This window comes from Anabrus simplex, chromosome 3 (genome assembly GCF_040414725.1).
Source record: "Anabrus simplex isolate iqAnaSimp1 chromosome 3, ASM4041472v1, whole genome shotgun sequence".
Classification (NCBI taxonomy): domain Eukaryota; kingdom Metazoa; phylum Arthropoda; class Insecta; order Orthoptera; family Tettigoniidae; genus Anabrus; species Anabrus simplex.
Genome location: NC_090267.1, coordinates 382,294,149 through 382,306,915, shown reverse-complemented (window position 1 = coordinate 382,306,915; position 12,767 = coordinate 382,294,149). Strand labels below are relative to the sequence as shown.

The following is a 12,767-nucleotide window of genomic DNA, read 5'->3' as shown; positions in this document are numbered from 1 at the left end:
GCCCCGATAACAGTACATTCATTTCAGAAACATTACAGTGACATTCCTTTGCTTAAGTGGCCTGCTTATTCCTTGGATTTCTATCCTAGTTAGTATCTTTGGAGTGACCTAGAAATAATTTTCATTACAGGACTATATTATATCTCCAAATTCTCTACCAATTATGTTCTCACAGTATACCAAAACCAAACCGCATGACACAACAACCCTGATGGTCATTGGCCTTCAAAGCGACCGCTGCTGGGCCCGAAGGCTTGCAGATTATGAGGTAACACATGGTCAGCGCATTGAATCCTCTCAGCTGTTATTCTTGGTTTTCAAGACCAGGTCCACCAACTCACTGTCAGATAGCTGCTCAATTATTATCACATAGGGTGAGTGGACCTCAAACCAGTGCTATATTTTGGTAAAAATCCGTGACCTGGCTGGGAATTGACCCCAGGGCCTCCAGGCAAGGGACAGGCTTGCTACTCATAGACCATAGGGCTGGCACATGTAGTACCATTTCTGTAGTATTTTGCCTGCATTATTCAGGCTGTTTTGATGGTTAAAAGAGGCATATCATGCTACTCAGTTGTATTCAGTCTTGATTTATCCTTACGTTGACATTTTGTTTAATACCAAGTGAGTTGCCCATGTGGTTAAGATTGCGCAGCTGTGCGCTTGTGTTCAGGAGATAGTGGGTTCAAATTCCACTCTTGGCAGCCCTGAAAATGGTTTTTCTTTGGTTTCCCATTTTCACACTAGGCCACGATCACTTCCTTCCCACTTCTAGCCTTTTCCTATCCCATCATCACCATAAGACCTATCTCTGTCGGTGCGACATAAAGCAAATTGTAAAAATAAAGTTTATTATGTTAGATTGTTATATGTTTTGTATTTTTACATCTTTTCAGGAATGGGTTCATCAAAACGTTTCGTTGATTATGGAGGTAATGAGGTTCAGCCAAAAAAGAAAAAAGTTCAGAAGGACCAGAAAGATGGAAGTAAAAATTCAGTTAATTATCAGAAGAAATTAGAGGCAAAGAAAAGGAGCCCTGAGAAAAAGAAAAAAGTTAGAATTGCTACAGAAAGTCCTGACAAAACTGATGGACTTGAACAGAATAACAAGAAGAAGAAGCCTTTTGTCAATAATATACAAAAGGTAAAGAGTAGTTCTGGAAGTGTGGATAGAAAGCCAGAATCCAAGAAGAAGTTCATTGGGAAACAGAAACAGAAAGCCTTTCAAGGAAAGGGGAAAGATAAAAAAGGAATTGCAGAGATTTTAAAGGGTAAGTTTACATTTTTGTTTTAAGATTATTGTTTATGAGACTTGTAAAATACTGTATTTGGTTCAGTTTGAATGTGTATCTGTGGGACTGCCACCACTATTCTACATATCTCTTGTGTGATAAGTTAAGGAAGTGTTGAGTTGGACTGTTATGTGGGGGATATTGATAGTCAAAGCAGGTTTTGTTATTATTTAAGGTATGATCTCCGTGTCAGCTTCAGTTGGCTGTTGTGTTTTATGTTTGCATTCTTCTTCAGCATAGGTCAATATATGTTTGCCTTGTATTTCCACTTTTTCTTACTCGAGGGGCGGTGCGTCATTGAGGGATAAAAGGGCTTAGCCTCACCAGATTTTGCGACATAAAGAGTTTAGAAATATTATATTATTAATATTTTAGATAATTAATTTAATGAGACCAAATTTATATCTGCATATCACTGTCTAGAAGTAACTAAATGATATGAGAAAATTAAAGTATGATTATATTATGTGTTTTGTACGTTTATCCTGACACAGGGGCTAATTCGCTCTCAGTTCTCACAGTGAGTATTGAGGTCAGTAAGTTTCAATGCATTTTAAAATATCAATCTAGGGGCTAGCTTCGACATGCCCGCAGTTAGAAAAGAACAATATAGACGAAGCTGTAGCGGCGAGTGTTACAGAGATGTTATCGCAAACTCAGTTGTATTCTTCTAACCTCATGTAACATATTCTGGTGATCATTTACAGAGTGAAGCTTTTGACACGTTTCGAATTTTAGAGTACAGTTCACTTTTAGCGATTGAGGAGTGGAGAGCATAATTTCTGGATAGTATTTGATTTGAGTGGATTGATCCTATATATTCTGATTTTTGGTAGTAAGTGTATGTTTTTAAGAGTTCAGTTGCTGAAAATTGACATGCTAGAAGAAAGTTGTAAGACGTGTGCCCGTGTACTTTTAATACGATCCTTCTCATAATTTACTGTATATTCTATTATGGAATGAGCATGGTGTGGTAAGGGTTGAGGTTGGAAGGAAAAATATATTGGCATGTAATGTATACATTTCAAACATATTCTTTTTTTTCTTCTTCATTGTAAGATTTGAAAGAGAAACCAGACTGGAAAGATCTGAAGAAAAAGGCTAAAGAAATGACAAAAAAACGCAAGGAACAAAAACATTCTCAGTATGATATTACTGTGAAAGCCAAAAAGCTGTGGGAACAAGTAAGAAGAGATGATTGTCCTCCTGAAAAGGCCATTCAGTTAACAACGGAACTGTATGGCCTTCTTAAGAATCAGCTTGTGAAGGTTAGTAATAAGAGAACCTTGATAAATTTCACTGTTTTTTTTCTTCTCCCTAAAAATGATGATTCTATATATGACTTCTTCCCATTGGGCTGATAATCTAGCATTACCCTTGGAACATCTCAAAATTTGCTAACTAGATGATTGTGACTTCAAGCTTCTTTGTGAACACTTGTTTTATAAATATAGTCGTCTTTGCAACAGATGCTGATTATTCTACAGGTGCAGTCAGTCAAAGCAATCTGTTATATAAATACTTCTCAAATTATGGGTTAATTTGTAAAATTCCCAGTAATTCTTTATTGTTTTGAATCAGTCTGTAAATTATTTTTATTACTTTAATACTGATGTGCTTTGTCTTTAAAGGCTTGGAGAAGGGATAAAGTCTGTCGGTTGGGACTGAGATCTGTTCATCTGGATGCATGATATTCTTGACATTTTTAGATGGTGTATGTCCACGATATGGCTCGAATAGTGCAGTGGTTGTTGAAACTTGGTGCTCCTGTCATTAGAGATGCCATTACAGAAGAATTGAAGCCAATTCTAGGAAATATGGTCCAAGGCAAATACGCAAGTTTCTGTGTGAAACGGATGTTAAAATATGGTTCTCCTGAATCTAGGAATACTGTAATGAAATCATTCCAAGGAAGCGTTGTGAAATATATGAGTCATGCTGTAAGTATAGCATTTCATATTGGTCTAAGTAGAAGATTTTTTAAACATGCAGTGTTATAAATACTTTCCTGGTATAAATTTTATATTTAAAATGACATGAATTTGTGTGAGTTAGAAAAATGATGTAGTTTAATTATACATGTTCGTAAAATTAATTCTGAATAGGTAATGGAAAGAAATAAACAAGTGCAAATCAAGCCGTATATTTTCCCTATTGTGTGTTCCTATCTCTTGATACAGAGAAACCTCGTTACTGGACTCCTCATTAAGAAGTTTTCTCGTTAAGCATGTCGTAGATTCAAAATCCCAATTCCCACGATATTAAATCTATATAAAAATATTTCACTTATCACGTCACAAGTTTTCGCTATTACAGTCACATTTTTCCCAGCCCTGTAAATGTTCTTTGTCATCCCTTGCAAATGGAACATGATTTCCAAGAGAGATAAGAGCCCTCTTCACAGGTCAAGGAAAGTTACACAATGACGGGAAAAGGCCTTGAATTCCTGAATTTCACAGGATAAATCAAACTTTTTGGGAGCAAGCCGCTAGCCTCAGGAAAGTTAAGTTTTGCTTGCCAGTTAGCAGTGATATTGCTGAATAACCCAGTAAGTCAGTTTGTGCTTGTATTACGCATTCTAGTCAGTAATTTATACTGTGTTGTGTGGTACAGTGAAGGGTAGTGAATGTTTGTTGCATGATAGCCTACCTACGTTGGAACATAATTGTAAGAAGTTGACTAGTATATGCATGTTTGCGTATGATAGCCTAGTTATGGATATGGAAAAAGTCATGAAATTGTTCCACTAATTAAGGCTAAATTAAAATTCTTCAGGAAGTTGACAGGCATCTGCCTCTTGAAGCTCATAGAGGTGGTGGGAATGTTGAAACTCTCCCCTTCGACACGAGTCGGTCCAAATCGGTGCTAGGTATTGCCGAAGTGTTGTTGTATTCAGGATGGCAGCCAAAGTCATTCTCTCACACATGGGCAAGTGTAACCTCCAAATAATTCATGGTCAAAGAGTGTGACTTGAAAACAGAGTTTAACAACATACTGGTCTGAAATAATAATTTCGTGTGGCTATTTCTAGCCGAGTGCAGCCCTTGTAAGGCAGACCCTCCAATGAGGGTGGGCGGCATCTGCCATGTGTAGGTAACTGCGTGTTATTGTGGTGGAGGATAGTGTTATGTGTGTTGTGCGAGTACTGGTCTGAAATATAAGGCTTCAACTAGCTGTTCAGCATTACATTTGTTTTAGAAAAAGTGTGACCTGCAATAATACGTTAATCATTTTATGGGCCTTCACTTTATCCATACATACATGATGTAAATTGCACTCCTGTTGCAAAGATGTATAGAGTGTTTCCATATCCTTGTTATAGTTTTTATTTGTGTATTCAATAGTACATTTCCTCTTTTAACACATTCTGTTTCATTGTCCCTGCAGAAATATCTTAAGGAGGTTTTTACTGTATTTAGTAGGAACAACAGACAGTTCGAAATAATCCTCTGTTTCAAGTAGTTTTGTCTTTGTTTTTGCATCTTGAGTTTCCTCCATGTTCATTTTTATTTTTCCCTTGTAATGAGTATATTTGTTGAAACAGCCTCCGTGGCTCAGGTGGCAGCGCGCCGGCCTCTCACCACGGGGTTCTTGGGTCGAATACTAGTCACTCCATGTGAGATTGTGCTGGACAAAGTGGAAGCGGGACAGGTTTTTCTCCGGGTACTCCGGTTTTCCCTGTCATATTTAATTCCAGCAACACTTTCTAATATCATTAAATTTCATCTGTCATTCTTAATCATTGCCCCAGGGGAGTGCGACAGGCTTCGGCAGCAGGCACAATTTCTGTCCTCGCCGCTAGATGGGGGCTTCATTCATTTCATTCCTGACCTAGTCGAATGGCTGGAAACAGGTTGTGGACTTTCATTTCAATGAGTATATTTCTTCAGCGTAACTCGTGACTCACTACTAGAAAAGAAATTCTAACTTCCAATGATTTATCTTTCATTTAACATAGAGAAAACATCATTTAATGCTTTGGAGAATAATGTGTTTTCTGTAAGTGATGAATTTTAATGAGGCTATCATCTAAAATTCCTTTACTGGTTTCTGTTAGATTCAACAATTATAATGAAATCAACTCAAACAAGGAGGTATAGATTTTTTAAAACTTGTATTCTTCTGCTATATCTGAAACTGGTATTAATGCAAGAGTTCCATTCCATATCATTCTTATTTCTTTTATCTTCCTTGTTTGGAAATTAACTAAATTTGTTTCAGTCACCACTGATTTGCATTTAAGCCTGTCGCCCAGGTGGCACCTTCCCTATCAATTCCTTACTTATTCTTTTCTTAAATGTGATTTCAAAGAAGTTGGAAATCTTTCGACCGAGTGAGTTGGCTGTGTGGTTAGGGGTGCATAGCCGTGAGCTTGCATTCGGGAGATGGTGGGTTTTCTGTGGTTTCCCATTTTCACACCAGGTAAATGCTGGGACTGTACCTTTATTAAGGCAACGGCCACTTCCATCCCACTCGTAGCACTTTCATCTCCCATCATCGCTGTAAGACGTATCTGTGTTAGTGCAACGGAAAACCAGTTGTAAAAAAATAAAAATGTACTGAACATATCCCTTGGTAAATTAATGCAATCCCGAATTCCTCTTCCTATAAATGAATATATGCCCCAATTTGTCCTCTTCAGTTTCAACTTTATCTGTATATTGTGATGAAATTCCCTATTTTTTAAAACTCTTTTCAGGCTTATTTGTCTAGTAATGCCATTCCACACCGTAAAGTAATGTCATTCCACACCGTCTAGCCATTGACAGCTCAGAACATACCGCTTAGTTAAGCAGCTTGTTTCTTTACTGCCATGTCTTCTGAACCCAAAGTTAGCAACATTTTGTTGAAAATCGCCCAGAACAAATTGCACTGCTTTCCTTGCAATCTTTTCCAATTATAAAATCAGGTCATCCTAGTGAGGGTCCCATATTCTGGAACAATATTCATTATATTGCTTGCTGTATTATAATTACCTGTAGGTGACTTATACACAGGGCGGGTATTTTTATTGTTAATTTTTAAAAAAATTAATGAAAATATATAAAATAATATCATGTTTATTTTTATTGTTAATTTTTAATTTTTAAAAAATTTAATGAAAATATATATAAAAATAATATCATGTTTATAGTTTAAAATATGGTGGTAATCTCTGAGATAATTTGCAGTTTCATGCACTTATACATAATGTTCCTAATTACATAAAATCAACTTCATGGTCCGTACCGCACTTTAACAGATTCACAACTAAGTATTTTTTTATTTTCCACCTTGTCGATACATTAGTTGCTTAAGGCAACTTATTGGTTAAAAGTGGTACATGTTTCGTATATTATTAACATCTTCAGCCAGATAACACTGTTTAGATGAAAAATGCATATATTCATATATTGACAAAGTATCAATACTTTGAGAGAAAGTACCCTTAAAAAATAGCTTCTTATGCTATTGGATACAGTAGAGAATCTTTTCAGGTAGACTGCATTAATAGACTTTGCATCATATATTAAAAATTGTGTACAGATCATTAAAATAAGTTTGGTTTTTTTTTTTTTTTTTTTTTTTTTTTTTTGAGCCCATCACTGTTACCAGTGGAATTCCTCAATGATCTCCCCTTGCTCCCTTACTTTTTACTCTGTACATAAATGACATCCAAAATATACTTAAGAATTCAGAATTGCTGTTTTTTTTTTTTTTTTTGCTGACTTTGCAAATTTCAAAATTAAAGTTAATGGTCCACTTGATTGTTTAAAAATTCCAAACAGGGGTTGGTCTCATCAAAAGATAATTATTGTTGGTGTTTGTCGTATATTTTTTCTTATTCTGGGAGTAAAGTCATGAAATGAAACTTGTAGTGAATCTTTTATCAGGGGAGTAAGGATGAACCTGGCATGCTACCCAAATTTAATTTCAGGGGTAAACAAGAAAATGTTCATCATCTAGGTAATTATTATGCACATAAATATATATTTTGGACTTTGCTAAAGACTTGAAATTAGTTCACTTATATGTTCCCTTGTTGTTCTTGGTGGGGGGAATGAGGGGTTGTAATATTTTACTTTGGAGTACTAGGAGGTTATTTCAACTGGTCAAAACATTTTTCTGCTATAACACACTCTTTTTATACATACATTATGGGCTCTGCTGTGGAGTAGGAATTTGATATGAAATCATGAACCAAGATGCAATTACATATCCTGCATCACCAAGCAGAAGTGTATTCACATGATTTTCAGGCATGCAAATTTCTCCATATTTGGGAATTATGCACAGATCCTGGCCAGGAGGCATCAACACTTGTAAATTCCTCCTTAACATTGCTTGTAGCCTGAACTGGCAACTCCTTTTCTGTTTATAAATTAATCACTATGCTCATGCAGTTTGAAAAAAATTGCTTGTTGCTGATTCTTGTTGTTTAAAGGGGCCTAACATCTAAGGGCAATTAGGATATTGATCTTTACTATTGAAAACTCCTCCTCTATTCTCGTTGGAATCTTGCAAGAAATGCTCAACTAACCATTGCACATTTTCCATCTTAAAATTGTACAATTCCTAGTAATTATATTCAAAAGTGTCTTATATATACTATAGTTTGTTAGTTTGTGTTCAGAAGGTGGTGGGTTCGAACCCAACTATCACCAGCCCTGAAGATGGTTTTCTGTGGTTTCCCATTTTCACACCAGGCTGTACCTTAAATAAGGCCACAATCACTTCCTTGCCAGTCCTTTCCCTGTCCACTCCCATTGTCACCATAAGATCTACCTAAGTTGGTGCAACGTAAAACCAATAGAAATAATTTTTTTACTCTTATGGCACTTTTGTTATTGACTTAGACAAATATAAAACAAATCTTGAACAAAGTGATGGTAAAAGATAAATGTAAACTAATGTTGTACTATCAGCTGTTCAATGTGGTTCAGTTGGATCACAGCCTACAAGCCCGGAATTTTTTTCTATATTACTTGTGATGCCGATCATGTTGTACTATTTTTGTAGATTGCCTCACCAGTTGTGGAGTATGCCTATGATCATTGGGCTACTGTTACACAGAGAAATGAGCTTAAACAAGAGTTCTATGGTGATGCATATAAATTGGCTGTAAGTGAATCAAACCAGGATGGCAACCTGACTTTAACCAGTATTTTATCAAAATCTCCTGAAATGAAGAAACTTATTCTTGAAGACACAAAGAAGAATATTCTCCATATAATAAACAAGTAAGTGTTTTTGAATTGTTTTAGAATTATATAGGCCACATTTACAGATTGGGATTCAGGTTTATAATAATTTACTCCTGTTAAAGTGTGTTTGTATCTTATTGAACTGAGAATGTGTTTCTCTAAAATGACAGTTAAGGTGGGCCTTGAACAACGATCTTAGTTGATATCATACGTGGTGTTTAATAATGCTGATCACGAAAATTATGACTTCCGTAATGCCATTTAATCAAAATTAGGGTGCAAGAATATGTTCTACGTAAGTAGTAGTGTTGTCTGTCTTGTGCGATCTTCCTGTTAAGAGATTCTTCATTTAATTGTGAAATTAAATTAGTGCCAAAGTCAACAGCCATCTTTATTTTATTGCTTGGCATTGATTACACATTGTTCTTCTCGAGGCAGACTAACTTAAACATTACCAAATCTTGGAAGTTATAACGCACTACCATCTGGCGGAATTCGCATTAGTTACATCTGACATCATCATATGGAGTGGGTATATCTACCCGTTTGTATATTCTACGTACCTCGTATACATTATATTTACAATGTTTTTCTTTTCAGTATTCAGCACGTCCAATCTATCTTATATTCTCAAAATTATCATTGATCCAGCGCTAAGAATACTTACAGCTCCGATATCTACCTTAATAACTCTATGAAAAACAAAATAATATTCATCTCTTGCCACGTTCAAATAAATATAATGAATTAAAATGCCCAACGTTGATTCACAGTCTGGTGACGAAATTCCATGTCCTATCTGTAATAAATGTTGTAAGTCTACGTTAGGAGTAAATATTCACATAGGAAAAGCTCACCCTGAGAAAAGGAGAAATAAACTCTCAACACAATATGCTAATACCGGTAACATGAATGTTGGGGAAAGCTTACAGTTGACAAAAGTGGTCGCTGATCATGAAAATGAAAATATTAATCCTATGAAAAATTGGGAGGATAGGATTTCAAACATTATGCAAAACGGTGATGCTAATCAGCTGGAATCTTTTACTTCTGAGGTTATGCAGTTCTTTGCTGATCAGGTAAATGAATTACCTGGCCCTCAACATCCTGCTGTTAGATTTTACAAAAGTAGAAAATTACAAAATAATCGTAAATATGACCATAAAACCTCTAGTAACCCACAGCGGAGGTCTAAAAGGCAACGAGAGAAAAACAGAGAGCGTTATGCCTACGGGGTAGCCCAATATCATTTCTATAATCAGAGGCGGAAAATTGCTCGCAAAATTTTGAACAAAACGAATAAGGCCTATTCTTGTAAAATCCCAATAACTACGATTTCGGATCATTTTGAAAAGACTTTTGGTACCGAAAATAACAATTCTCCTCTTTTTATTATGGAAAAAAGCAATGACTTACCTGCTGATATTAATATTTCAGTAGATGATGTCCATAAAGCATTATACAACATTAAAGTTGACACCTCACCAGGCCCAGATCATATTACAGTTCGTGTATTAAGGCACCTCAAGGCTACAAAATTTCTGACGTTACTCATCAACACGATGCTTCATTTTTCCTACGTACCTACAAAACTCAAAATGGCCAGAACAATTTTAATACATAAGGGTGGAGACATAAATGATATTAAAGAATGGAGACCTATAACCATATATTGGGTGATTAGGAGAATAACTGAACGAGTACTAGATATGAGACTGCGTTCATATGTCACACTAAGTCCTCACCAGCGTGGCTTTGTGCCATTACCTGGAACTCATGTCAACGCTTCCCTCGTGAATGGTTGCCTCCAAGATGCGAAACGCAACAAAAAGGATTGTTGCATCATTTTTTTAGATGTCACAAAAGCATTTGACTCTATCGGACATGAACATATCAAACGATCTCTTCGACAATCTGAAATTCCTCCTAACTTATGTAGATTAATTGAAGCATTTCTTACAAAGAACACAATTCAAGTGGAAGCTGATAATAAGAAATCAAAACCCATCGAAATTAAGTGTGGCGTAGCTCAAGGGTCCCCTATCTCACCACTGCTGTTCAATTTAGCAATCAATACTGTAATACAAAATCTCACCGACCATGACATATGCCAACGTTATGGCTATACTTTATCTGATGATCTACCGCCGTTATCCTCATTTGCTTTCGCAGATGACCTAGTCATACTCAGCAAAACTGAAAATGATGCTACTACCTTGTTAAATTTAGCTGAAAGCAGCTTTGCAGAAATTGGTTTACATATCTATCCTCATAAAAGCAAATCTATAATCCTGAAGAAAGGAAAATTAACTGAAGGAAACGTCACTACACTTGAGGGATCAACAATCCCATCGATAAAAACACACAATGAACGAATCAAGTATTTAGGAATTGACTTCAACAGTGAAATTTCTCTTGACAGACATAAACTAATAAGCACAATAACTTCTGACTTAAATAATCTGGTAAAAACAAAGCTTCTAAAACCAGAGCAAAAGATCAAGATTATTAACGAGTTTGTTTGGCCGGGTTTGATCTATCCTCTACAATGTGCCCCTCTGACACAACTATCAAACACTTTTCTTAAAGATCTGGACAAAATTATAAGAAGTTCTGTAAAAGAAATAATGATGCTGCCAGATGATACTCCAAATTCGATGCTGTATAGTGCAAGGAAGGTCAGAGGGATGGGAATAATTTGCGCAGAATGGGAAGCAAATATACAGCATTACAATATTTGTAATCGCTTACTCCATGTTCAGGACGTTCATCTACCATACGTAAGGAAGTTACCTGAAGAACAAGATATGGCACTCCACAGACTTGACATAAAAAAAGAAAGTCTTCCTTCAAAGACTGACGGAAGAAAACTACGTGAAATTATGAGAAATCGATCCTTTCAGTCGTGGTGCCAGCTACCACATAAAGGAAAAGGAGTAGTGTTATATTCAGACTGCCCGAAAGCAAACTCCTGGATGACTCGTAAATCACCTCTGTCCTCTTCTGAATACATAAACGTAGTGAAGATGACATGCAACCTCACCGCAGTCAGGTCGGTTCCCGGTAGGTCATTCAACACAACCCGTTGCTGCCAAAATGGCTGCAACGAGACAGAAACCCTTGGACATGTGTTGGGATTCTGCCGGAGTACTGAGCTAATGCGCAACCATCGCCACCATCGTGTAAGAACGTCGATTGCTCAAGGCTTGAGACAGCGTGGATGGGAGGTGCACGAGGAGGTTCAATGCATCTCGACCGATGACTCTAATCGGAGGGCGGACATCGTAGCCATCAACAGAGAGGACATGAAAGCGATGGTCTTAGATCCCACCATTCGCTTTGAAAGAGACCTTAATCAGGCACGGGATGTGGACCTAGAAAAGCAAGCTATTTATGTTCCGTGCTTGCCTTACCTTTCATCTAAGTATAAAATACCTATTGATCGGTGGATTGTCACAGGCCTGCTTTTCGGAGCAAGAGGCACCCTCCCTAGTCAGACATCGAACTTCCTACAAAATTTGAAAGTTCCATTCTGCGAGCTAGAAAAAATAGTAATACAGATACTGAGGGACTCGCTGCAAATCATTCATTTCCACCTATACCTGAGAACGTGAGTTACATTCCTCCCCAACTAACGCTGGAAAAAAGAAGATAACAGCATTAACGATTAAATGTTCATCTTTTGATATTTTTAAACCATTGAAATTGAAACTGTATTCCGGATCCAAATGGTCACCCTCATTGGAGGACGGATGATTTATTTCTTTAATAAATCTCTCTCTCTGCACTTTGTTATGACTGGATCTCAGAATTGCAGACTAATAGCTTAGGCTACAATATTATGTGGGTGGATATAGGATTGGTCATGGAAAATTCATTGATTTATTATACAAATGTCTGACAGTGATGCACTATAAATACAGTAGGTCTACCTAGGAAAAAGAAAGAGATCCGTATCAGTTTGAACAGTCTTTTTAAATTTACATTAATCCATTGGAACATAATTCTACAAACTTGCCGTTTGTTATGTATTTAGCATTTCTTTAAATGTGAATGGTCTTAGGTGATGATGAATTGTGAAATGTTTCCCTAAAAGAGATTCTCTCACACATATACCGACTCTAGTCCCTCTCATTCAAACACCCTTTAGTGCTTACCAACTTTGATGAAATACACTATCTACCAAAAAGTAATTGTGCACCTGTCCACAATGTTTGTTTGGTGGTTGTTACCTCGTTAGAACCTCCAGCATTTTCTGGATGAATGTGTACAGAACATTCACTGCGATTTG

General features: G+C 36.6%; 1 protein-coding gene across 2 annotated transcripts in view; it reads left to right on the top strand.

Moving 5' to 3' along the window:
* Positions 1 to 12,767, top strand: part of LOC136866399 (pumilio homolog 3) — a 152,819-nt gene that overhangs the window by 13,728 nt on the left and 126,324 nt on the right. For both annotated transcript variants that reach the window (XM_067143322.2, XM_067143321.2), the window contains exons 2-5: positions 897 to 1,271; positions 2,352 to 2,560; positions 3,002 to 3,232; positions 8,292 to 8,512. In XM_067143322.2, the coding sequence (XP_066999423.2) occupies positions 899 to 1,271; positions 2,352 to 2,560; positions 3,002 to 3,232; positions 8,292 to 8,512 (1,034 nt within the window). In that variant the 5' untranslated portion in view covers positions 897 to 898. The remainder of the gene's footprint in view (positions 1 to 896; positions 1,272 to 2,351; positions 2,561 to 3,001; positions 3,233 to 8,291; positions 8,513 to 12,767) is intronic.